This window comes from Embiotoca jacksoni, unplaced genomic scaffold, assembly GCF_022577435.1.
Source record: "Embiotoca jacksoni isolate LCO1_2020_lvr unplaced genomic scaffold, fEmbJac1.0.p SCAF_123, whole genome shotgun sequence".
In the NCBI taxonomy this organism is placed as follows: Eukaryota; Metazoa; Chordata; class Actinopteri; family Embiotocidae; genus Embiotoca; species Embiotoca jacksoni.
Genome location: NW_027185256.1, coordinates 179315 through 206543, shown reverse-complemented (window position 1 = coordinate 206543; position 27229 = coordinate 179315). Strand labels below are relative to the sequence as shown.

Here is a 27229-nt window from a genome sequence, read left to right as displayed (position 1 = left end):
GGTTTGGGAAACTGCTTGTTCCTGTTTGTGACCTGTTTGCTTGTCTGAATGATTGAATTTCTTCCCCTGGAGGACTTTGGTTCAGTCATGTTTCCGTGTTGCCAGTAAAATTACGCAAGTTTGATTATTAAATTAGTCGACTGACAAAAATCAAGGCCATCTGTCTCCAGTTTCTCATTTCTCATATACAAAGAAAATATATTATACAGTACTGTGTGAAAGCTTTTAGGCACTAACAGTAAACTGACGATGTTTTCAACTGCACCACCGAGAACAGCTTTTACTCACCAGTTAACTTTAAAACATCAGCAGTTCTTCTCGGTGACAGTTTTTCATGCTGCCAGGTTGTTCCTGGCACCTCGGAGGGTTTGCCACCGTCCTGTGTATTTAGGCTTTGTCAGTGACTCCCGTCTCTTCACGTAATCCCGACCGACTCCATGAAGATGAGATCAGACCACGTTATTTGCTGCAGGACTCGTTTCTCTTCCTTGTCGCTGGAGATTCGTGTGTTTAGGGTTCTGTGTTTTGCTGCAGAACGAGTTTGAGGCTGATCAGACGCCTCCATGACGGGTAAAAATAGAAACATCTTAAACTTCTCCAGACTGTTCAGATAATGTGACGAACTTGAGGGCGTCAGCGTGACATCTGGGAAGTTACGATGGGATGTGTTTTACTCTTTCCTGACATTTTACAGACTCAAACCTTTAAGCTTAACTGTACTGAAGATGGATTGAGGTTGAAAATAAGTCATATTTGCAGCCCTAGTTGCCTCCTCTCAAAATTTTTGTTTTTTTTGTTTTTTTTTAAATGGCCAAACCCTTCAAAATACGATCAAAGCTGCAATAATATGATATCTTAACACCTCAATTGGGTTGTTGAGTATTGCTGACTCCTCACCCCTCCTCCTCCTCCTCCTCCTCCTCCTCCTCCTCCACCACCCGTACGGTGGCACAAGAAAACCGGCAAGGTGTAACGATAGAGTATCAATAGGGTGATGACCTCATCCGCTGCTTGTGTAGTCAAGGATCTCTGATTAGAGGTGCACAGATCCCCTGGGACTCGCTGCAGAAGTGGCCTTAATAGGATCTGATGTTTTTGGCCCGGGGCTGCGCACTCTGCTGTGCCTCCGCTAAGGCGTTGCCAGGGAACTGCGCTGGTACGCCGGCTGTGAGGTACTCAGCTGGCTTGTGGTAGGTAGGGACTGCTGTTTTTGATTGAAGGCTGCCCGCCTGTATGATGGTGTGTGTGTGTGCGTGTGTGTGAGCACGCCATAAATGGTCAATGATTCAAAGGCTCGAACAGGGCCACTCAGCACTTTGGAAATGTCGGTCTGTGGCTCACGAGGAACCAATAAAACAAAGAAAACGGTGCCAGACGTTTTTTTACAAATCTGCAGAATCTGCTCGACCCCCCCCCCACCGGATCGACCTTCGATCCTAGTTTACAGCGTCGTGAAACTCTTGATGTCTCACTTCACCTGGTGTCAGCTCCCTTTACAACTCCCTCCCTGTTGGAGCCGGTCTCATAGACACACAAATGTAGACCCGTACCGTAATCAGCAGCAGATGCCTGCGCATGAGCGCTTGTTGACACATTTGCTTGTGAACGTACGTGTGCAAGTCAGGTCCACTCCGGACACGATCGTATATCACAACAGCTGACGTCAGGAAGTCTCAGGAATGAGGTCCGAGACGGCCAAGAATGTCCCATTGTTCCTCTTGAGTGTGCGGACGACTCGCTGTTGCGTGTGTGCGTGTTTGTCTGAACTTGTGAACCACGTCAAGCTCTCAAGAGTCGATTAGCCTCATGGCTGAAGATAGGAGTTAAATCAAAAATGGGATTTGAGATAACTTGGCAAGCCGGGCTCACGAGTTTCTTAATACGTGTGCCAGCTTTCTATTAAAGCTTCAAATCTAACGTTCAGCGTTGGCTTTTAGCCACACAGAGTAAAATTTCAAGTCTGCGGAGTGACATGTGCAGTAAATCTGTCATCCCGACGGCACCGTGCGAGTGCAGCGTCTACAGTCACATCGCATCCTTTTGCCGGCGATCTTTTTTTGCGGTCGTGTGCAGCTTCGGCAGGAGTTAAATTCACCGAAACTGACAGTGAAAACAAAACCGGCTCCTGATAACGCTTCGGTGTCTTTCTTGTGACTTCAATGTCTACATCTTAAGCGCCGTTGTTGTTTTTTTTGTTTTTTTTTTAACTCTCAGCTCTACTTCTATTTTGGCAGCACTTCTTATTAGTTTTATCAACAGCTGTCAGTGACTGCCCTCGCTGGTGTCTGATTGATACCATCCTGTTCTGACTCTTTGTTCCCGTGTCGCTCCATATAAGGAGCCCCTCAATGGAGTTTATTTAAGCGGGCCTGTCAGAGACGGAGCGTAGCTGCGGCCCTGCGGGGTTCAACTCGGCTCGGATAAGATAAGATAAGATAAGAGCGGAGGTGAGAAAGTCGGCGAGGTGAGATTCTGCTGGCAGGATGGGCAGCTCCGTGCTCGCCAGCTATCGCTCCCCCAGTTGCTAAGCTCCTTTGTTTGTGTGTTGCTCTGCCTTTGGCTTCAGCGGTGCATATCAGGTTACATGTGGGAATGAGATGTAGTGTTAGTTCAGCAGTTCCTTTGCCCCCCCCCCTCCCTCCCATCCCATCCCATCCCATCCTACCCCACCCGAGTTGTGAATCCACCATCTAATGAATGTGGGAGCTTCGAATCTACTCTGCGTAATTGCCTACCGACGGTTTTATTTCTAAAATTCGGCCTCGGATAGAATCAGATCACTAAATAAATAATTATATTACGCTGTCAAAGAATTGACGTTGTCTTGTTGGGCGGAGTTTGTTGGGAAGTGAGGTGAGATGCTGCAGTCTATTGTTCGATTTTGACGTCTCCCCTGTTTGGTGGAGCGATTATTTTCCTGTACCAAGCCAACTTGAATGAAAACTCCAGGTAGAAGGTGTGATCAGTGCCTCTTTAGATAATACAGTTGTCTGAATGCACCTATTATTTCATGTCTGACCAAGTTATCTTAGTATTTTATCAGAAAAGGGAGGATTTTTTTGTTTTGTTTGTTGTTGTTGTTTGTTTTGGGAGCTTAAGAGAAGATAAATGCAAACACATAGCCATGGTGTTAATAGAAAACACATGTTGGAGTTAGAAATACCTGCATTAACAGCTCTTTCTTTGGCTACAGTTACATGTAACGGGGTAGGATTTCCCTGTTTCCCCAGATCTGCATTCATGGTTTGCGACGGGACGTCTCGGCACCGGCACATTTCCCAAATGTTGGCACCGGTGCTAATGGGTGTGCATACTGCGCAGCGCTGCTGTTCACACCAGCCTTTTTAGACACGGCAGCCATGTTGACAATTGAATAACTCGCCAAGTTAGTGTGCAAATAAAAATAAGAGCGGTGACAGCCTCACGTTGACGGCTTCGGCCAATTTGCTGAAACGGTGTCCGTGCCCTCCGCAGTGGGTTGAAAATAAACTGTCTGCCACTTTCTGCTGTTATCGGTTTCCTAAAGGAACAGGAGCAGAAGTTGGAGGAGGTATTGCTATTCATTTTGTTGCTGAAAGCTGGATTTATATATATATATATATATATATATATATATATATATATATATATATAGTTTATTTCGTCACTTGTAGGAAAAAAGGCTGCACCATGTTTTTAATGCTAAACTAATCTAACTGACAGCTCGTTGTAACTTCTTCATATTTATGGGTGGTATTCATTTTCTTGTGTCGCCTCCTCTATGCATGTAAATCAAAAGCATTTACATTGTAGTGCACGTTAAGTTTTAGTCTGTCCTGCAGTACATTCTCCTCAAAGCAATATTTCAAGTTTATCAGCACAATCAGGTGAGTTCAGCCCTCCCACCTGCAGCTGTTTACTTTGCACGCTGACGTCATCTACCTGGTTTTCACCTCCTCATTTTTCCATCGCTCAACTTTTGACATTGAGGGAGTCGATGCACTTTATGTCCTCAAAGTGGAAGTGAAGTTAGATTTCACAATAAAAGATTACAAAAAAAAAACACTCAGCAAAAAGTGTAATATATTTATAAATAAACATAAACACGCAGGTCATCAGCGCCCATAAAAACACGACAACTTAACTCGTGAAAGCACTTTTGGAGTCGCTGCTCCTGTACGTTGCTCCCTCTGCGCTTTTACGTCTTCTCCGACTCCGTATGGGCAACGATAATCACGTTTCCCTTCGGCCCCTCGTTGCTAACATATACATCATAATTCCCCAGCAATGCCGGCTCAAGTTTCAAGTTGAAAAGTTCAAATGTAAAACAGAGGCTAAAGCTGCAAAGGGAGGATTGCCATAAAACACAGCGGGTTGTAGATTACACAGGAGAAGACAATACGCTTACTATAGACGTGTGTGTGTGTGTGTGTGTGTGTGTGTGTGTGTGTGTGATAGGGTGTGTGTTTGCCCAACTGAAAGACATCTCTATCTGTGTTTGAAAAGTCTATCTTTAAGTGTAAAGCCAACGCTGGCAACTATTTAACTCGTGTTCATTGTCCTTTTCCTCATAACCTCATCTGTTACCTTCAGATAGGGAGTGCAGCTATTTATAACCGGTGGAGGTTAATGAAAAATACATGATCTCTCTCTTGTCTTCCTCAGGTCCGAACACTATTTGTCAGCGGACTACCGTTGGATATTAAACCGCGGGAGCTCTATCTCCTCTTCAGACCATTTAAGGTATGTTTGTATGTTTTAAATGGATGGGCCGCGGCTATTCTTAGCAGCTTTCTTTTCCAGCAGTCAATGGGACCTCCATTAATGGTGATGAAACAAACGGCAATGGAAACTCTCCCGCGAGGTTCAAGTGTCTCGTGTTCCTAAAGCCGAGGTTCAATCACGTCTTGATCCACGGGAAGATCACGCTGGTGTGTGTGTGTGTGTGTGTGTGTGTCGTGGAAAAGTGGCTCGATGCCTGCCATACAAAAACAAAGCTATTTGCTTCACCTCAGAAACTCCACTTTATCACAAGCACCGAGAGTCCCCGAGTTAAGTTCAGGTGACTGCATGAAGACGCTGCGAGCTGTTTGGACCGGCGCCCGAGAATAGTGCACCTTAATGGTGGTGCAGCAGCAGCAGCAGCTGCAGCAGCAGCAGCGCTTGTTTAAGTGAAAAATGGGACATTTGCTGTGCATCTAATCCCTCACTTAGACAACGCTCATGGTATGTTCTGGTAAATGGTTTATAAAAGGAGCGTTGAAAGCAGCACATCTTCATTGTTCAGCTAAGACACAACAATCCAGTGCATGTGGTCTTCATAAGAGCTCCTTGACCCATGAAACACCCCGGCTCAGTTAGCTGCGGCCCTGCCACGCATTAAATACACAACCGGTAGGCAATAACCTGGGTTTGAAATAATTCGTTTTGCTCACTATAATTCCTTTAAATATCATATTTTCTTGTGGACGCGCTATTGTCTCGGCTTTATTTTTGCACATATCTGACATTGTTTTCTGTGTTTCAGGGCTACGAGGGCTCCTTGATAAAACTCACCTCCAAGCAGGTATGCTGAATGACGCACCGTTTTCACACAAAGAAACTGTTGAATGAAGCCAGTCAGACTCTCATCGCGCCGTTACTCTCTGCATTACGCAACCTCGCGCTCACCGCCACCTTTACATTTTCTGTGTCTGCCCTGATCTCATTTTTTTTTTAATTTGTCCCCCCCCTCCTCCCCTCCTCTTTGCTTGTTGAGTAAGAAGGATCAGACCCCCCCCCCCTCCTTCCCCCCCTCCGCCCCCTCTCTGTCAGGAAGTACCATTTAATAGGATGACAAAAAAAAAAAAAAGAAGAAGAAGAGGTTTACAAGGAGGGGGGATGAGGGGGAGGGGGAAGGGGAAAAGTGTTGCACCAACTTGCCTTTGGCAGTCGGATACCGTGCTTGTAGTCGCAGACAGTCGACTCTGGTGGGATGTGCGTGGATGGGAAGAAGAAGAAGAGAGACGAAGTGAGGGTAAAGCATTTTTCCGAGGTGTCAAAGCGAGCGTTTTGACAAGAGCAGTACTGATGGTGGAGGTTTTTTTTTTAGCCTCCAGGGTGTGCGGGACTGAAAATGAGCTCAGCTGGCAGGTGTCCACATCCAGAGTTAAGCAATTTAGCTTCATGTCGGCGTACTTATTACCACATTACCCTTGTTTCCCGTAAAGACATGACATGCTCATTAGAGGGGTTTAGGGCGATTTAGATCCGATGTGCTGAGTATAATACCTTTTTAAAACTCGGAACAAAGGAAGCACTTTTTTTTTTCTTTCTTTGCCGTAGAACAAGTCCTGTTGTAGTTTTTCCTTTTTTTTTTTATTTCACTCTGCTTGCATGCTGTCTGAAGCATTCAAAAGGTATATAACAACCGTACCAATGCACTTTTTTTTAAATATATATTTAGGTCCAGTTTAGCGTTGTTGTTTACCAGCTTTTTCTTTAACTACATACCTCGTTGTGTTTTGTTTTGTAGTTAAGATAGTTTTGTTGCCAGTTATTTTCTTAATCAGCTCAATGTTTAGTCAATAAAATGTGAGAACACTTTAAAAACCCCAAGAATGTGAAATCCGCTCGCTGGAGAAGCCAGAAACTGACAGTATTGTTGTGATTCGCTGTATGTTTAGTTTTAAATTGGACTTTACTTAACCTGCTTGAAGTGCTTCACATGTTATGAACTAGAAAAACGCGGTCCGTGCCGGTTTGGTTTGTCTGAATGGGTCAGACGTCGCGTCCACTCCCCCCATAATTACCATCGTTAAAACGTGAGTAATGTTCAGTCAGGTGTCCCGGCGTTCCTCGGGGAGTTTGTTTTGACTCTCCTCCCGACCGATGGCGACGACAGCGGCGATGCGAATCAATCGATCTCCCTTCCAGTCCGAGAACTCGCAGCCATCTCCATATATAGCAACAGCCAGATCTCAGACCCTTTTTCTATTTATATTCCTGCTACGCTTCCTCCTTCCTGACGTCTTCACTTAGCCCTTCTCTCTTTCTTCTTCTTCTTTTTTTTTCTTCTTTTCCTGTGTGTGTTTCTTCTTTTCTCTCCCCCTCCTCTTCCTCCTCCTCCTCCTCCTCCTCCTCCTCTTCTCACTCTTACTTATTCCAAAATTCCTCCCATAACCCTCGACTGCTTTTCCAGATCACACGCAGCAGTGTGACCCCATGGGAGCAACATGTTTAGAGATTTTTCTGCTCACCCCCGCCTTCTTTCTCCCAACATCCCCATCCACACGCAAAATACTCCGACAAAAAAAAAAAGAAGAAATGTGTATTCTTTGCTCGTTTCTGCAGTCACTTGGAAATCTGACAGCCGCACCTGCATCCTTGTACTTTATTTTTTTTAATTTATTTTTTTATTTTCACCTTTACTATTGCGGGCAGCGGCTCCGAAGTGATGTCACCGGAATATAAAGCGAGCGGCAGCGAAGTAGATGTGAGCGAGAATATATTGTGCGCCGACAGGCCTGATTGAGGAGGTCTTAAAAACTTCTTTCCACCTCTCGCCTCACTTTTCTTTCATTCTCACCTTTGACCTCCAAATTCCCTCCTGTTTGTTTTCGTTTTTCTCTCCTCTCTCATCTTCTCTCCTTTTTCAGCTTCTCTCCGCCTTTCTCTCTCACACACACACACACACACACACACACACACACACACACACACACCAACTCAAACATACATGCACTTTTCTCCCTCTCACATTGCCCATATTTGGGCAAAGGGGAGCCGAATGGATGAACTCTTTTTGCACAATGTAAGCGTCCAGCCTCCTCCTCCTCCCCCCCCACCCCCCTCTCCCTCTCTCTCTCTCTCTCGCCACGGTTTTATAAACAGGGCAAGGAAAAGAGAGAGAGACAGAGCGGGAGGTGGGGGGGGGGTGGGCTTGATAAGAAATAATAAAAAAAAAATATATATAAAAAAAGAACAACATGTCTTTGTCACTCAGACAGAAATGCCGACTCAGTTTTCTGCCTTAAACCATGTTTCTTTTCTTTTGTTCTGTCTCCTTGTCTCCCCAGCCAGTGGGGTTTGTCAGCTTTGACAGTCGATCAGAGGCGGAGGCTGCTAAGAATGCCTTGAACGTAAGTGTCATGCCCTCTCCAGCACCAGCTCAGCGCTCGTAGATCTTGTCATGCCCCTCGGATTCGCATCTTTTCTTCCTCTCAGCGCAGATGTACGCGATACCGGGCAGAAATAATAAAACGTAAAAAAAAAAAAGGCTCCCGCATTTTCTATCACGCGCGGAAAAGACAGAAAGAGGTGGCGAAGGCAATCGTATCGTGGCTCCTCTAAATACATCCGAGTGTTTCTGTTTCTGTTTTGAGTAAATAAAGCTTTTTTTTTTTCTTCTTTTTCTTGAAGCTTCATCAGAGATCCTGCAAGGTCAGGAAGAAATTAGCGCTTCTTCCACATATAAATAGGAGATATTGATCTAGGGTTTAATTTTAATCTCACTTTTTTCAGATTGTAGCTCAGTAGAAAAGCCTTGATGAGGCAGATTCAAATATACAACAAAGCCCATCCTCACAGGGTTTTATTCAGCCCTCTTGAAACAAAGTATAGATACGCGGTAATGAACGCCAGCTCTCGCACACCTTTATTTTCCCACTGTTTTTTCTTTATTTTATTTTCCCTCTTCTCTAGATATGCACCACCACTTCTGCTGCTTCTTAAGTTTTTGTTGATCTCTGTCACGGGAAAAAAAAAGCTCACTTTTATCACCCTGCTAAAGTTGGACTGTGACAACACGAGCAAGAGTCTGTCAATTTTTCAGATGTGGAGATATTGGTGCGCATCAAAGGCGGCGAGAGCAGGGAGTCGAAGAAAGGATAAAAAAAATTATCATCTTATTATGAACCAACAACAGTGAGTCTGTTTCCATAGAATCACTCAGTGGGGCTGAGAACTGAGGAGTTGCTCTTGTTTTTCAGGGGAAAAAAAGCTACATCCCGGGGGTCATATGGAGATAAACCAGATTTTGCAAACATCTATCTGCATATTGAAATATGGGAAAGACAGAGGAAACTGGGGGGGGGGGGGGGGGAGAAAGGGGGATTTGTTTCCCATCATAGTGTAAGATTTCCTCCAAACTATTCTAAAAGATCACTTGAGTCTCTCGCTGACACCGTTCTAACAATTAATGTGGAGGACGCTCAAAAAGAAAAAAAAAAACCACATTTCAAGGTGGATACTCGACGCAGTTCAAACAGAGGTGTGCTCCGGCCTCATTATATCCATGTTCCTTATTATACCTCCACAGCCTCTGCTGGCAGAAGCCGCGAGTGCACTGAGCCAAGGCAATCCTAGTTAATTCCCCCCCCCACCCCTCCTCGCAGCTCAGCTTCGCCTGCAGGGACGAGCCGAGAACCCAGAAGTTTTTATGATCTGACCTTCGTTCCTTTCCCGTGTCTTTTACAGACAATCGAATGAGGTTAATTCAGAGTGTGTCTGGAGTCGCTGGTAAAAAAAAAAAAAAAAACATCCCCGTTGCTTCCAAGGAAAGTAAACAAATATCAGGGGTGAAGAAGACCTTTGTTTATGTCACTTTCTGTAGATTTCCTCAGGCGAAAGTAATAGTGAGGAAAACTGATCTGGACGACCGCAGGTGTGGAGTTATTTGATGTAGATGTGAGAGAATTATTATTACCTTTTTTTTGTATTTGACTTGTTGTGAGCAGCGGCGTGTCAGAGGGCTTTTAGTTGTGGCATCTCAAGAATTCAGCAGCTTTTTCTTGAAGAGGTGATGCTCGTCGCGCGTCAGGGCGAACGGGGGGGGGGGGGGGGATTCGATGTCGCGATATTAAATTACAGTTACATATCTTGAGTCGGGGTGCCCGGCGGAGGTGCTCGTGGGGCTCGGCTGTTAAAAAAAAAAAAGACTTCGCGCCAGGTTTGTGTCGTCGGGTAGTGATTTAGGACTTGCGTGCGCGCCGAGCTGGAATAACGCCGCAATCCACGGCGGGCCGTTTACGACGGGGCTTCCCAGTCTGCGCAGATGAAAACGTCTTCACACCGCCGAGATTTTCGGCCCTAAATTCGATCGTGGGATTACAAGTAATTGAAAAGTATAGAAAGTGACAATTCCAGATAACAGTCGGCTCCCGCCGGACGTCCAAACCAGCGCGAGTGGAAGACGCGCACGACATCTCACTCCGCTGTGGTCTAAATTAGTCTGCTTCATCACCACTTCAAGGCACGAGACAGCAAGTCTTTCAGTTGATCTCTATTATTTATAACATCACCACTTCACTCGGGAGCAAAATTATTTATTTTGTCGGCCTGTTTCAGGCGCGCTCGCCAAAACCTAAATTATCCCCGGTCCAGTGTTTTTACATCGCTCCGAAGTCTTCACGTGGTCGACCTTAATCGCTCTCAACGCGGGCGTCTCCCGAGGTGCCGACTTTCAGCAACCGTCTATGAAAAGAAAGGACATCTAAGAACTCTATAAACAGCTCGCCCGCGTTCATGTTTTGACAGGGACCATCGTGTGAGGGGAAAATATGTTGAGTATCAAAATTGATCGGCTTGTAAAACAACAACAACAAGGGAAAAGTGGAATCTTTAAACGCTCAGGGTTCAAAAGTGCATCAATATGAACCATTTCTCTCTGGAAGCCGGTTGGTTTCTTCCCAGAAGAAACAAGTCCTCCATTATTAATGCAAGTTACAGTCTTAAGTTGCAATCGATGCCATTTGAAAATATTTTTCAACTTCTTGGCAGCTTCCACAAAATATCTTGTTTGTGACCATTTCTGCAGATAAATGCGACTGCCAGGAATTTTCATTTTGACCTCTTCAAGGCCTGTGGAAACTACTGCTTTAATCATAGCCATAAAAGATAAGAAAATATGTAGCTGTTCTATGAAAATTATAAGTCTGTTTGCCTCCTGTAAAAACTTCAGGACAGGATTTATATTCAGACTCTCATCAGGCATTTGGTCACAAATGATCCAATCATTTTATTTATGACTGATCTACCAACAGATGATGAAACCTAAAAAAAATTTAAAAAAAATCCACAGTTTAACTTTGGGATCCAGTTTTTTAAGAATTCTGCAACAATGGATTTTTAATTTTTTTCTTATTTTCAAGAACATGGTGTTTTTACTGAGCTACAACTCTGATTAGTGACTTTTTTTTAAAATTATTTCTCAATTTCAATTTAAGATGAGGTTCATGGTTACATTTATTTTAGAATTTGATTCCATTGCGCAACTGAAATATGCGATATTTACCTTTTTCGAGCTCCGTCCAACTAAACGATCTCTATCGGTACATTTCCACCGCTCTGACTGCTGGTGGATAAAACGCTTCCCAGGAAGCCTCATTTCTTGCTAACAGATCTTTCCTGTTTGATCTCAGGGGGTCCGTTTTGATCCAGAGATTCCCCAAACTCTGAGGCTGGAGTTCGCCAAGGCCAACACCAAGATGGCCAAAAACAAGCTGGTTGGCACGCCCAACCCCCTCCCCTCCCAGCAGAGCCCCGGGCCCCAGTTCATCAGCAGGGACCCATGTGAGTACTCCCGGCCGTGCGTCCGCCCGTCCCAGAGCTCCTCTCCTGGTTTTTTGTTTTGTTTTGTTACCTCGTCTGTCTCTGCTGCTTGCTTCCGTTTAGGCTGGACTGGCCTGGACAGCTGTTTCCTTTTAGAGGCGTTTTTTTTGTTGTTGCGCTTCTGTTGTGACTGCACGTGAAAAATGGAGACGTTTTACTTTTATGTTTTATCCTTCACCGAAACATTTTCAAATGCGGTTTCTTCTTCGTGACGCGTTACCGAAATCAAATCCTGTCCGGAAGCTCGGCAAAGAGCTTGTTTGAAGCAAGATGCTGATCCCGAGCTCTCCCCCTGTCGGATTAATGATTCATCAACAGTGCATGTTCACAGTTAACTGCTGCTCTGATAATTTGGACTCAAGGCCTCTTAAGTATCAGGCGTGTTTGGAATTTGCTAATGCAGCTGTGTACCTTTTTCTCCGTTTAGTTAAATATTTTTCTGAGGGGTTAAGGATTTTTGCAAGAATCAGCAATTGATAGTTAAACATAGGCCAGCTGTGGTACTACATTCTTCCCGAATGACCAAGCTGCTCTTATCTTAGATTTTTTTTTTTGAGTGTGTACTTGAGGCCCCAGAGGGAAATGGAAGGAAACGTGAAATGAAACCGTGACGTGATCTCCAGGAGAGACAGATCGCTGTCATTTCCTGATAAGCGACGTTTAGAATCAGCCGTTTTCCTGATCCGTCGCTGTGATAAACAGTCACCGGGAGAGAAACGCTCCTTCCAACCCCGGGGCCGTCTGATGGTTCGCCAAAGAAATGTTTTCTGAGTCTGCATTTCTTTTTAAACGTCCACTCGCTCTGCGTTACGCCGTCTCCTCACTCATGCGCTCTGCTCTTTAGTGCGATTTTCTTTTTTTTTTCTTTTTAGATTTTTCTCGGTCACTTTGCACCCGACTTTGTCGGTAAATCATCGTGCCCGAGATGGTTTCCTCTCATTTCCCCTTGAAGTGATGTGATTACGAGAGTGTAAGTGACCTCTCTTAGCGACTGTTGCTACGCCCGTGGAGATTTCCGCTCTCGCGTGGCACGCGTGTAAATTACGGCGATAAAAGGTGTCTTGATTTTACCGCCGAAAATCGCAGCGCTTTGCGAAACAACCGGTGCTTGATTTTCAGACTGAGGTGCGCCGAATGGAGGCCGGTCATTTTCCAGCTGACGACCTTCGACTGTGCTGGCTGGAAATAACAGCTGTTACAGTTGTCGCCAAGTATCTGAGCTGACGTGCGCCGCTCAGGTTGGAGTAGAAGCGCTCGACGCTTCAGGTTAGAACAACGATGCGTCGCTAAAACTGCGAGGTTTGAGCTTCGAGTAGGATTTATTTGTATTTTTATGGCATTTGCGTCAAATGTAAGGCGGTAAGATATTGTTGGCTTGTGCTGCTGGAGTGTAAACCTCCTTTAAAATCAAGTAAAACAAAAAAAAAAAGCATTACAGGGGGCTGTTGTATTTTTGGCTTTTGAAAAGGCTGCAAAAAAAAATAAAAATCCCTCGCCCTCTTCGTGGTCGATTTGTTTTCTACAGCTAACAGTCTGCTTACAGACCTGCTGTGTCTAGTTACAGAACAAAATTTGGACAAATTGTTTGCGGGTGTTTGCTTTTAAGCGAGTTTTTTTTTTTTTTAAAGAAATGAAACGAGAGGAAGCGACTTCAGACGGTTAAATCTCCCCTCCGCCACCGCCACCCGCCACCTCCACCTCCACCTCCACCCTGTCTCTCTAGCCACCCACCCCATCCACTAGCCACTCTCCTCACTCCACTCCTCCTCTTCTTCTTTCCACAGATGAGCTCACAGTGCCTGCTCTATATCCCAGCAGCCCAGACGTGTGGGCGTCTTACCCGCTGTACCCGGCGGAGCTGTCGCCGGCGCTTCCACCCGCTTTCACCTACCCCTCCTCGCTCCACGCTCAGGTAACCTGCACACCCGCCTCCTGTCCCCCCCCCCCCCCCCACCCTCTCTCCCTCCCACCGCCTCCCCCCACCGCCACCACCACCACCGCCACCGCCACCACCCCACCACCTATCCCCGAGCTGAAATCCCTCTCTGCTCCATCCCACAGACGCACCTCACACCAGCCAGCCACTGTATGATTTTGCAGATTGCAGAAGTACTAATTGGCTGTGAAGCGTAAACTAAATAGCGAGTGGTTAAACTTGTTTGGAAGTCATGGAGGTGAATCTATTTTCGGGGAATTTTGGTGATTTTGTATTTATTATTTTTTTTTTTTTCTTACGCGCAGGCAAACGCATGGAGAATTTTCTGTCTCTACATATGTCAAGTTATGTTTGGTGGTTGTTCTGTGATATCAATGTGAACACGTTGCAGCTCCCACAAAAACATCTAAACACATCTGTTCCTGCGCTGATGTGTTGTTTTTTTTTCTTAAACCTTTTCTTAAGCAAACATTTTAACCGTCATTTCATAGCATATCTCTAAAATACTCGTCGGTCATGTTCACCTGCTCTGTTCAACAAAGCAGGTATCTGATACAATTGAATTTTTACATTGATAGTAAAGTTAATGAGTTTATAAATATTTAATTTACAGTCCATCCTTTGCAGACGTGTGAGGCATCTTTACTCTTCTCTTGAGACGAGCAGCTACCGGATCCCATCAACTTCCAGGAAGTAAACTAAACTAATCCAAACGTTCGCTCTTAAACTGCAGGACGAGACATAAAAAACATATTTATGGACTTTCGCTTTTGAGAGCTCACAGTTGTACAATTTACTTATTGAAACAGATTCCTTTAAAAAAAAAAATAACTCTACTACAAGTTATTTGCTGAATTTCTAGTGAATGCTTATTGTGAACAATCATTTTATTTTTTAAATTTTTTTAAATTTAGACGAAAAATGTCATAATTCCCCACAAACTGAAATATCCTTTGAAGTGTGGAGGGATCGTGCTTTGATCTCGAAAACCTGATTACAAATGAGTTATTAACATTCCTCAGATTGAGGCTTGTTTGCGAGCTCAAGTGAACACACCCAGTTCATGACATATTATTACAAAGTAAAAAATTAAATATTAAGAAAAGAGATCATCACAGAACATAATTTTTGGTAATTGATAAAAAAAAAAAAAAAAAAACCTGTTTGTTGTTTTTTTGTCTATACAGCTGTGAACTCCAGCTGTTTGAAATATTTGCATCATCATTTTACCATCATCTGCCTCATTAATTTAAACTCCTCTTTTTCAACCAACCATTATCCAGTTTATCGAGGTCTTCTAATCTGCGCAGCTCCACTGTGAGTTCACATGAGAGTTCATTATTGATCTTCTGAAATTGTTCTCATGAAGTCTTTTTGATGCAGGCTGACTCTCATGCAATCTCGGTATTCGACATACTCTTTCTGAAGGTCTGTTGATTATTTTTTTTTGAAAGCTCGCTTTGATCCCTCAGCCTAAAATACTGCAGAATTTTAAGCACAAAATGCCCCCCCCCCCCCCCGAGTCCCCTAACGTGGTTTATTTCTGCGAAAGAGTAGTATCGAGTATATTTCCACATATAATAAAGATACTAAAGTTATAAAGGTAGAAAGACCCTCTAGCAAAGACACTAGCTGAAGCTCGGATGATGTCAGAATTTGAAATGAGTGCAGGTTGAATCTGCCGAGCCGGCATTTTTTTTTTTTTACCCATTTGCATCAGATATGTGTGCACACACTGACAAGGAGAATCTGGCTTTGAGATTTCAGTCAGGGGTTGTGATTAACGTCGGCAATTCAGACTCTGACCTCGAGCAGATGCTGATGTGAGGCATACGAATGTGTACATGAACAGGTCTTACGACACACACACACACACACACACACGCACACACGCACACACACGCACACACACGACTAAATGATCAAATCTATTTTATGTTCACGCCAGCTCACCTTTCCGGCTGCCGGGTTAATCAGCCGATGTCATTTTTTTTTTCTTCAGTGAGAGTAGACCGATGTTTTTGCTTTGCGAGTTAATGTCAGCAGTTTTTGCAAAGTAAAAATAAGTCCCGTGACATCTGGTGAATTTAAAGCAACATTGCCAACCAAGTAATGCATCGATGTCTGTTAGCATCTCGCGTAAAGATGAATAAAGTGTCTTGGCTGTTTGAGTTAAATGAGACAAATGATGTGAACATCGACGATATGGCCCTAAAGTTACACCAATGATAGTTGTGGTTATTTCTGTGATGAAGACATTCTCGACAATATAACAAAATACTGATTAATTTATCGTTATTAAATATTATCGTGAACGACAGAGCGCGGGGGGGGCGGGGGGGGGGGGGGGGTTGGGGGCCGCTCTTTACGCGGAGCTAAGCTAACCTGCCACTTCATATTTCCTGTGCAGGTATGAGCATCAATCCTCTCATCTCACACTCAGCAACATAAGCAGAGTCCTCCAAAATTTAAAAAAAATACAAAATTTAAAAAAAATTGCAAAACGTTTTCCTTGAAACTTTCCATAATGAGTAAAAATAAAATAAAATAAAATAAAATCCTAACATTTAGTCTGACCGACTTGGCGTTGTTCTCACGTGTGACCATGTGTGTTTAGATTCGTTGGCTCCCGCCTGCAGATGGAACTCCTCAGGGATGGAAGTCCAGGCAGTTCTGCTGAAGTATGTGTGAGTAACCGCACACACACACACACACACACACACACACACACACGCACGCACACACACACACACACACAAACACACACACCTCACCCTGTCCCACTGTGTCGAAGAAGTGTACGTCCCGCCGTGGCATGAAACTACTTCAGTAAATGTTATGACACTTTGCCTAAACAGCCGCAGAGATATTCCTAAACACACGTCGGGAATATCACGGGCAGTTACACCGAGTCGGCGGCCTCGTCTTCAACCTCGCATGGGAAACTTCCACGCAGCCGAGCTGCGGAGAGCGGAGAGCGTCATTGCCCCGTCAGAAGTAAATGCGGGGAAAGTGCAGGACGGCGGGTCGAAACCAGGAGCCACTCCTCACCCATCATTATAAGAGATGAAAGGTGCAATCTAAAGGGGGGGGGGGACACCATTATTTCCTCCCGCTCCGGGTCTCATGGTACGGCGGGCCGACTTTTCCCATTGACGTTACGGTTGATCTCGGGCATCAAAAGCGGCGAGTCAAACAGAATATACAACGAGAGCCAACGCTGACGTTTCAGTAAAGCAGACCGACGGCAAAATTTGACTAAAATGTGAAAACCGGCTGCTTTGACGGGTAACGTTCAGAACGTCGCTCCGTACAAGTACTGTGCTCCAGCACAGTTTTGGAGACGGTCGAGTGTTTCTGCTGCTTTTTGATACCAAATGAAATGTTCTCAGAGTCGGTCATGTTTTGTGGCCACCTGACCTTTAATATCTCACTCTTTAGATGCTAATAGTTAAAAAAAAAAAAAATCATCCTTTCGTACTGAAACGGTTCTTCAGTAACATCACACAGTGCTGGGTACCTTTTTTTTTTTAACGGAGGATCAGAGGAAATTATTGGCTCCAGTATGCCTGATATTTATTGTTCTTGTATGCGAGGTTTATTATTGTGCGCACGCTGCAGCTTTGCCATAATAAACACTGAATATTGGTCTCTAATATCGTTGGTACCAAACAGGAGATATTAAGACGTGTTTGTCATTTTGTCAAACCCTGGCAGGATGAAATACATTTTTTCATTTCAAACCTCTTTTTTTTTTTTTTTTTTGGCATTTCCACCTCTGACAAAGTACACGGCGGAGAATCGTAAACAGGACGCGATCCAAAAGGTCGTAAATGTGGAATATGCACCGTGAACGGCCGAAGTAACCGGGTGCTGCCCGGAAGGGCCGTTCTCATGAACCTTTATTACAACAAAATAAAAATAAAAGATCAGCGTGGCGGCTTTATTTTGAATAAATTACGGATGAATTAATTTCGGCGGAGCCGCAGACTGAACACGGAGCAGTTGGCTTCTAATAAGTGCTTTGATAAGTACATGAGTCAGCTGTAACCACGCATGAGCTGCGCTGCACGTGTGCTCCACTCAGACAAACCGAACGCTGTTGTGCTTGCAGAAAAACAAAACCACAAAGCACAACAAATCCCCTGCTAGTCTGTGTAGCTGTGTTGGCCGACTCTCTCTCTCTGTGTGTGTGTGTGTGTGTGTGTGTGTGTGTGTGTGTGTGTGTGTGTGTGTGCGTGTGCGTGTGCGTGTCCGTCCACGCGGCGCCAGTCACACTGTCACCAGTAACCTCCCTCCCAATGTCTCGGGACAGGAAGAAACATGTTCTCCCAACACCTTGGGGAGCGGGTGGGGGGTGGGGGGGTGGGGAGGGGGGAGGGAGGCAAAGCACGGAGGCTAACATTCATCAAGCTGTTGATTGGTGCTGGTCCTCCATTGTCCCCTTCTAACCCCGCATCATCGCTTACTTGTCTGTTTCCAGAGACTTAAATACATTGCATGAGAGAAAGAAATTCTGTCGGGGTAATCTGATGTTTTGGGGAATTTTTTTTTTTTGTGTCTCTGGGGGGGTGGGTGGGGTGGGGCGGGGGGGTTAAAGGAGGAAGGGAGTGGAGGAGGGAGGGGATTGGAGGAAATAATTACTACCCTATCAAACCAGGAGGAAGTCATTTGGCCGGTCAGGCTGCCCCAGTGGATATTAGCCTCTGAGTGAAACAACAACATCCCCACATCCGGCTCGCAGCGGAGGGTGAAGTGAAGCCGAGACATCCAGTCAGAATATCGGGATAATTACAGGCAGAAATATACACGTACACAACATGTGCGGCATCAGGACGTGCCCGAACACAAGGCCTCTCGCAGACGAGCAAGCAAAACAAAACACTCAGTTCATCCAAATTACAGAAAAAATAACTTCTTTTTTTTTTCTCTCTCTCGTCAGCTTCTGTTGTCCAGGTTTGAGAGATGTGTGTGTGTGTGTGTGTGTGTGTGTGTGTGTGTGTGTGTGTGTGATTACCGCTGCAACGGAGGAGAAACAAATTGTGTTTACGTTGCTCACGGCATTGACAAATTACACCTAAATAAGCAGCTTCGTGTTTTTCCAGAAACACTGCCCCTCTTCCCCTGAAAGAAACCACAGACCTCACCGCGAGCACTTTTCTTTGGAGCCGCTCTCGAGCAAAGAATCCCTCCCACAGAAAGCGTTCACCCCGAGGTCTCGGGATTATCCCGGAGCAGCAGGGGTTCTGGAAAGAGATGAAAATCTCAGAGAGTCCAAACCTGTGTGTACATTTATCACTTACCCTCGCCTCTAAGCCTACTTCACTTCTTTACAAAACACGTTCCCGAGCCGTGTTAATAACGTGTTTTCGGCGGAGGTGCCAGCAACTTTATCTGGTATAAAATCGGAGGTGTGTTTTGTGCAACGCGTTTTGGGTTGAAGAGGTGGTTTTACGATAGGACCTTGTTAACGCACTTACTTTATGTGTCCATTACTCTGCACAAAGGCTACACTTTCTTCAGCGTGAAGGTGCAGTGAGTTTAATCTCACTGGACCCGTGTTGCCGTAGTAAAACGACACCCCCCCCCCCCCCCTCCCGCCCCCTCCAGTATCTGTCTTGGACCCGTCCCAGTAAACTCAGTGTTGAGTTAACCTTCCTGCTTGGTTTGTCCCTGACACTCCGCAGCTTTGCAAACAAACACTTCATCTGTACCAGACCTTGTGTCTTTTGGGTCTGTCTCTTGAATGCGTACAATGAAGTCAACAAGTTGCTGGATGTCCCGGAGGTTGGCTGTAATGAGGGTATTGCTTATTTGTGCAATGCAAAATCCCTCCAAGCAAAGTGCTTGTGAAACATTTTCTAGCTGCAAGACAACAAGAATAAACTTGAACTCGGGTCGGACGGAGAGAAGAAGTCTCCAGCCTGTTGCACCACTATTGTACAATCCGTCTGCTATTAGTGTGTCATTAAAAAAAAAAAAAAAGGAAAGAAAAAAGAAACGAGGGACAAGCCAGCGCTTTTGAATTCTTACTAACTAAAGGTGACAGCAAAAACCTTCGCAATTCAGAAGCGGCTTCCAGCTCCGAAGTCCGTCAAGGCTTGCGGCCGGTCGGCGCGGTCGTCTTGGCATCCGACGTACGGCAAACACTCGCGGCTCGCTTTAGGAAGCGTAACCGCGGGAGACTGGGATGTGTGAACAGCTGAGAGTGAGGCAGTGTTTAGCCATAATGACTTGTCCTAATCACCTGGCATCCGTCCCCCCCGGGGGGAAAGTACCATGTGAAAACTTTACGCGCCGCCTCGTTCGAGTTTAAACCGCTCTTCAAAAACATATTATTCTGCAGGTTTTTTTTTGTTTTTTTTGTCATACCCTGGCGAGGCTCAGGCCGGGTCATTCATCTGAATGTTTGTGAAGCTGAATTATATTTGACATTTATGCTCTGGCACAGAGCTCCGTCCGAAGACAACCTAATAGTGGACGTTAATGCCCGGTGAACTGGAGGGAAAGGTAATCCGGATTTTCCATCTGACAAGACATGGTCGGAGGGAGTAGGGAGTGGGTGTGAACCCCTATCATGCATGCTTGTGTGTGTGTGTGTGTGTGTGTGTGTGTGTGTGTGTGTGTGTGTGTGTGTGTGTGTGTGTGTGTGTGTGTGTGTGTGTGTGTGTGTGACCCTGGGAGAGATGAATATGTGTGTGTGTGCGTGCAGTCTGCCCGCCTGCCCTCAGGAGCATTTTTTTGGCCAATAGCCTGACCAAAGCAACGGTTCCTATGCAGTGCTGAACTGACTCCCACTGGACGAGCGCTGAGGGCCAGCTGGGGCTCTTTACTAATAAGGAAGTGGGACTTTATTCCTCCACCCACCCCCACCCTCCCACCCCCACCCCCTGCTGACACACTCACACACGCTCGCACACAAACAGGCTTACAGTATGACTGCACCGTGGCAACGGGGTCTCGGGAGCATGAAACATGTCAGCAGCTGCATTCGTCACCACCCGGCTCCAGCAGCTATCGCTGGTATGTGAGAAACACGGCCGTGGGCCTAAAGGCTTTTCTCCAGATCACAAGGGCTTCAGACGGGGATCTTTTTCACAGCCATGTCGCACAGGTAGAGATCTTTAAAGGACCGCGTGGGTGTGTTCGCGGGGTTTTCGCTCCCCGACTTACTGAAATCAACCGTGCTTTACCCTCTCGGACCATTTTTGAATGCAGGCTGTTTTTTTGTTTTACGCCAGCGGATGTGTTGACGCTGCTCGTCCAGGAGGCAGTCACTGGTTCACGTGATCATTTCCTCATGACCAGAGCCCGAGTGCTGCTGGATACCAATACTGATATTAGGGAGTAAAAAAAAAAAAAAAATGTCAATATCGATATATGAGCCAATGAATATACGGGGTCTATAAATAAAACAAACGTGCAGGAAGCCTTCAAATGTGATTGTTAACCACTTTTGACACCAGTGACAAAGACATGTGATGGAGGCAGGATATTTTATTGTACACACCGAACCATCAATGCACTGAAGCGGTAAATAAACGTCATTGGGAATTTAATGATCATAAATAACCATTAAAAAAACACAAAGAGAAATATTTCTAATCGACCCCGAGCATCTTTTCAATACCGATATATATTGGTGATCGGACAATAAAATCGGTCTTTACTTTACTTACAACTTGAAAATCAACCCTTTGAAGCATTCTCATTATTTCTGATGGAATTTGTCACCGTGAATATCAAGTCAACTTTACAGTGATGTAATTTTGACCATGTCACAGTGGACGCTAGATTTTGAAGTTGGATGCGAGAAGAGAAAGAGAAATTTAACTGTAGATATTTTATAACCGCCAGGCAAATGTGCAGCTGCGCAAATCCTGTCACTTTTCAACAGCACGCAAAAATGTGTTAATATTGCAGCAGGAAGCTTTAATTTAAGAGTAGAACTGGCAATTATTTTTATTTTCTGCTAGTCCCTCAAAAGCGCAATTCATTAATTAATTATTTTTTTATAAAAAAAAAAAAAAAAAAAAGAATTTAAGAAAATAGTGTAAAGTTCCCACCACTAAGTCAACACATTTGAATTGCTTGTTTCGTTTGCCGTTAGAGGAAACTTGGAAAAAACCAGAAAATGATGGACATTTCAGGGGCTGTAGCCGGTTAGTTGGTGGGATTTTTGCTTGACAAATGATTACATATTTGTTCTTCATTTGCAGCACAAGATCAAGGATCAGTGATAACACAGACTGGAATATTTGCTCCGTGAAACCCGGTTGACAATAACACACACAAAAAAAACAAAAACTAAAATACAGCCCACACATTCACGAGGAACCCAGTCACCTTCCACATTCTCAAACACGGCTTGTTTACCTATCTCACATTATGCGCCGGGCCCGAGTTATTGGCTGTAACACATTAAGCCCGCAAATCACTAAACCTGCTCCTAATCCGCGCAGACATGTTCAATGATCAACTCAGTCTTTAACCTTGGTGTCTCAGCCAGAACAAATAGGGTGATCTGGAAGTATGCGTCGCATCAGTTTGGCCAAGCGGCTGGAGAGCGCATCGATTCCCTCATCCCTGATTGAACGCGCAATGGGGCATTAGCTAGGCCAGCCGTGCCCCTTCAAATAAAAAAAAAAAAAGTAAATAAATTAAAAAAAAAAGGCACCGTTTTCTGAGCAGGGAACAGTTTCAAACCAGCCCGTCTTCCTTCCCTGCAACAAGTCTGTCTATCTCGTTCTTTCTCTCAAGGCCATGTTTGGTTTATTAATTGTTTATTGTTCCAGAGTCCCGTCCCGTCCCCCCCTCCCCCACCACCCCTCCTCCCAAACCCAAGTTACCACGGCCTCCACGAGATGTCTATTTTAGGTGATACATCTGGAGGGAGGGTGGTGACCTTTCTCTTTGGTCTGCTGGTGTGTGTGTGTGTGTGTGTGTGTGTGTGTGTGTGTGTGTGTGTGTGTGTGTGTGTGTGTGTGTGTGTGTGTGTGTGGTGGTCGTGGGAGATATGGTTGTTAGGCAGAAGCTTAACATAAGTACTTAAGACATCCTGTGTCACAGCCAAGCTTTCAAGCTTGAAAAGATTTGGTCAAAAAAAAAAAAAAAAAAGAAACGGTCATTTTAAAGGAGCAGTCCGCTGAAGTCAAAATCAGTTCACTAATCAGAGGGAGAACTCACACATCCTGACAAAACAGTCGAACAAGGTCTTCTGTGAGTCTGAAGGAGCTCTGTGGAGACCATTTCTGTAGAGAGACTTCGCTTGAGTAATCTAAGCCTGCCTTAATGACAGAGATAAGAGAGGACCGAGGGAAAAAAACAAAACAACCAAAAAAAACGCTTTGCATTTGGGCGTGTAAGCTTCCTGTTTCTGGAACTTGCCCAATATTAGCGGAGAAAAGTCCAGATGTTTCGGTTCTTTTGAGTCTATTCGAGTTTATGGAGTGCCATTAGTAAATAGCTGGAGCGTTCCCATCCTCAAGGCACCGCCGAACAACAGAACCGTACAGTGTTATAGAGAGGAACCCAACAATTTAACAATTGAAGGTGGGGGGGGGGGAAACTCCCCTTTTAACAGGAAAATAAAACCTCCAACAGTGAAAGAATAACTCCCTTGTGCGGTTGGCGGCCATCTGCCTCGACCGGATGTGGAGAGAAAAGAACCGCATCGAGACACAAGAGGCAAGACTGTCCTCTGCTGACGTCACAGCTGTTCTTTAGCTTTAAATCATCTCTAAATTTGAGTGTCCTTGAATAAAGTACCCGACTCTTATACCCCTTTAAGAATATCACCGCATGACGCTCAAAACTCAAATATGGCGTGCAGTACAGCGGTCGGGTGCATCAACAGAAACGCCGGACGATCCAATACAACAGGACTGGAATTTAAAGTTGGACCGGCGCCTCTAAAGCGTCCCCTCCGTGTCCTCAGGTTCCTGATGTGTGATGGTGGCCGCGGCCGGCTGTGACGGGCGTTGCTGACTGGCTCTCGTGTCCCGTCGGAAACCAGGAGGACCGACCCGACTCCGGCTCTCGGAGCAGCGCACCGTCGGTGAGTTTAACAGGTTCGGGGCTCCCCGGGCGAGGGTCTCGCCTCGGGCCCGCCGCACCAGCGTCGTCTCTCTCTCTCTCTCTCTCCCCCCCCCCCCCTCCCCCCGTGGTCTGTCGTCCGATTTGAAAAGTGTAGATTTGCAGAAACAGGTGTGAAAGTCCCTTTTTTTATATTTATATATATATATATATATATATATATATATATTTTTAAAGGAGACAGTGTCACACTGCCGAAGACATCTGCTGGAATGAACATTACCGCAACAGGCATATTGACACGGTGTCAACTTTCATCTGTGTGTGTTTGAGCTTTTTGCTCAACTGAAAATGTTTTAAAAACAAACACCAGAAACGCAGTAGTTGATATTTGTGATATGAAAGTGTGTGTGTGTGTGTGTGTGTGTGTGTGTGTGTGTGTGTGTGTGTGTGTGTGTGTGTGTGTGTGTGTGTGTGCGTGTGATTTTTATGAGTGTAAGAATATGTCGTGCAACAGTTCCACGTGATCCGCTGTGTTGTCATTAGTGTACAAGGTTCAGGTGTGGTAACCATGGCAACCTCACTGCTTTCTTCCTTTTTTTTTTGTGTTGCTTTTTTTCCTCCTCTCTCTCTCTCTCTCTCTCTCTCTCTCTCTCTCTCTCTCTCTCTCTCTCTCAGGCAGCAGCATCCTCATGGGCCTCAGGACATACTGGACCCCCCCCCCTCCCCGCCCCCCAGCCTCCATCACACATCGAGCCCCCCCTCCTCCCCCTCCCTCCTCCTCCTCCTCCACCTCTCCCCAAAATGTCCCTCTTTCTTTTGTTTTTTTAATTATTATTATTTTTTTTTTTATACTGTTACATACTCCAGATTTTACGGGCAGCGCTTTGGCAACACCTCCTTCCTCTTTGACGGCTCCGCGAAAGGTACCGGTACCGTCGCCGAACGCGCCGCCTCCGTTTCGCCGGTCGCCCCCGTCCGAACGTTATCGGGTCCCCCCCGTCTTTTGCACTTCGGGGGCGCGCGAGGGGCAAAAGACGGGGGGACCCGCCGAAAGGAGCGCGAGCGCGTGTTATGCAGCCACTTAGCAAGGCCAGACGTACGGAAGTGTGGCCAAAGTGCTTCTGGGTAATGTAGTTATATGACTATAATTATTACTATTCTGTATATCATTCATATTAATGTTATTATGATTATTAAATACATGTTGAAGCATGACTTTGCAAAAAAAAAAAGAGAAAAAAAAAACAACCCCAATGCTGTACATTTTTAGATATTTTAAAGAAATACAAAAAGGTATTTTTGTAATCGAGACGACGTTTGAAATGGTTTTGTTTCGACTGGTTTCTGTTGTGCTAAAAGTGTGTGAGGATCTTTCATACTGTTCTTTTCTTTGCCCTTTTTATGTTTTTTTTTTGTGCTGTTATAAAAAAAAAAAAAATAAGCGGCTCGCTCGTGCGACGAAAGCTCAACGCGGAAAGCCCTTCTCGTCCGGTCGGCCGTGCGGCGACGCGAACGCCGAGTGGCGGGACACGCCCGGTCCCAGCTCTCGTCGGGGTTTTTTTTTTTGTTTTTTTTTTGCATTTTGAGGTAATCGGATGTGTTAGAAAGAGGCATCGACAGGAATAAGCCATCGCCGGTGAAGGTAGAGCGACCCCAGAGACACGAGGCAAACCCAGCTCCGCTATAATTAGGAATTTTATTTTTTTTTGCTCCTTCGCCGCGTAGCGGGAGGACAGCAGCACAGTATAGAGAAACAAAAGACCAAAGGCATTTTTTTTTTTTTTTTTTACACACTGGAGAGCAATCTAGGCTGGTGGAATTATTCCATTTTTGACTGCTTTGTAGTCCTCAGTCTGATTTCTTATGAAGTATGACATTATTTTTTTTTTTTTGCTGCATGTCCCTTTTTGGTGTCACTCCAAAGAGCCACTCTGCATCCAAAAAGGATATTCACTTAAAGCAATTTGTCTCTTTTGTCTATTTTTAGGGAGCCGACGTGATTCAACCTGCTTTTTGTAAAGTTTGAATTTTACATAGCGATGATTGGAGTGTTGGAAACTAAAAAAAACAAAAAAACAACAAAAATAATCTTTTGTAATCTTGTGTCTTTCTGGGCCTGCAATAACGTCTCCGCCGTGTGACATATCATCGACTGATCGCATTTCGGTGACATTTTGACGCCGAAATTCTCCTTCATGTTGCGTTTGTGCGCGAACAGACGCCTGATTCTTTTTTTTCTTTTCTGATGAGGCTAAGTCACATTTCACCGTGATGTGACAATCAAAACAAAAAACAAAACAAAAAAACTGAGATACTGTAAGAAAAACAATGTTCCCTGTAATGTTTAGCCCAGCTGTGGACTGGTTGAATCATATACAGTAGTCGGTGTTTGTAACGAATAATGATAATATGCATCATATATATCATATCAACTGATTTTCTGAAGCGTTTTTTTTTTTTTTTTGTTTTTGTTGCTTTTACCGACATTTTTTTAAGCCGAGTGCGGCACCAGATTTATTAGAACAAGTATTTATAAAAATGTGTGCGCGTGTGTTTTTATGGGTATTGTCTTTTTAAAGTTCCTAGAAGATGCCCATCATATAATTCATTGTAAGTATTATTGTTTAATTGTTATATTCATTTGGTTAATTTTCTAGAACTTCTTTTTTTTTTTTTTTTTGGTTCGTATCGGTCCGATTGGAACAAACTGTACGTGATGTGTGAATACTGTTTTACCTACATAATTCACTGTGAAATCCAGAGGAAGAAAAAAAAAAAAAACAACAACAAAAAAAAATGCTCTTTGGAACGAATGGATCTTTTTGTGTTTTGCCAGCAGTATGGTACAGAAGTTCCTGGAAATTAATCTGATGATCCGTCCTTTTATCAATGAAAAATATTCCTTTAACTTGTTTCAGTATAACGTGTGTGTAGCTTTGTGTGTGTGTGTGTGTGTGTGTGTGTGTGTGTGTGTGTGTGTGTGTGTGTGTGTGTTTCTGTGCATGTTCACGGCATGTGTGTGTTCTTCTTTTTCTTTTTCTCAATGCATACAGTACTGTTGATATTTATGTACTTCGGCCGCTGTAAGGAGAAACTGTATTTCCGTGATTTGCAGGGGTTTGTTTGTTTGAAACACAAAAAAAAAAAAAAAAAAAAAAAAAAAAGGTGATCAAAATGAGAAGTTTTTATGAAAATGTTAAAATGAAGACATTTCAGGCCATCTGCCATTAAAGATTGACATTATCCCCGCTGTCATGACATGTTTATTTTCTGAATGTTTCTTAACCAGATGAAGAATATTTGAAATACGGCCCCCCCCCCCCTCAAAATCAAAATATTACAGATGAAATAGAAATAAATTAAGTTTCACAGCCTCACAATTATATTTAACCTCCAGTCAGTTACTAAAAAAAAAAGTGTGCGAGAGAGATGTCCGCGGAGCCGCTGAGCTGCTGTTGTGCTATCGCATTTCTGCCGAGTCTTTTTCGCTTTTACTCGAACGTGACGTCACGACGGCAAACTCAATGGTTCCTCCGTTTTAGGGCGACGCGCGCCGGCGAGAAGAACAGTCAGTCGCCCCGGAGGTTCCAGAAATACGCTTCATCTTGTAACGCGAACCGCAAAAGTGAATAGCGTTTTACAAATGTGGTGTGGAAAATGCAAAAGAAAATGAAACGCTTTGGGAAG

At 44.6% G+C, this 27229-nt stretch overlaps 1 protein-coding gene across 9 annotated transcripts in view; it reads left to right on the top strand.

Annotated features, from left to right (window-relative positions):
• Positions 1–26785, top strand: part of LOC138195740 (RNA-binding protein with multiple splicing-like) — a 36682-nt gene extending 9897 nt beyond the window's left edge. For 2 of the 9 annotated variants that reach the window (XM_069145369.1, XM_069145370.1), the window contains 7 exons: positions 4645–4722; positions 5507–5545; positions 8037–8099; positions 11379–11529; positions 13353–13480; positions 14118–14197; positions 16122–17831. In XM_069145369.1, the coding sequence (XP_069001470.1) occupies positions 4645–4722; positions 5507–5545; positions 8037–8099; positions 11379–11529; positions 13353–13480; positions 14118–14197; positions 16122–16323 (741 nt within the window). In that variant the 3' untranslated portion in view covers positions 16324–17831. Of the gene's footprint in view, positions 1–4644; positions 4723–5506; positions 5546–8036; positions 8100–11378; positions 11530–13352; positions 13481–14117; positions 14198–16121; positions 17832–23441; positions 23562–24217 lie in introns of those variants that run through there. The other 7 variants (XM_069145373.1, XM_069145372.1, XM_069145371.1 and 4 more) reach the window with 7 other exon arrangements.
• Positions 26786–27229: the final 444 nt, after the last annotated feature.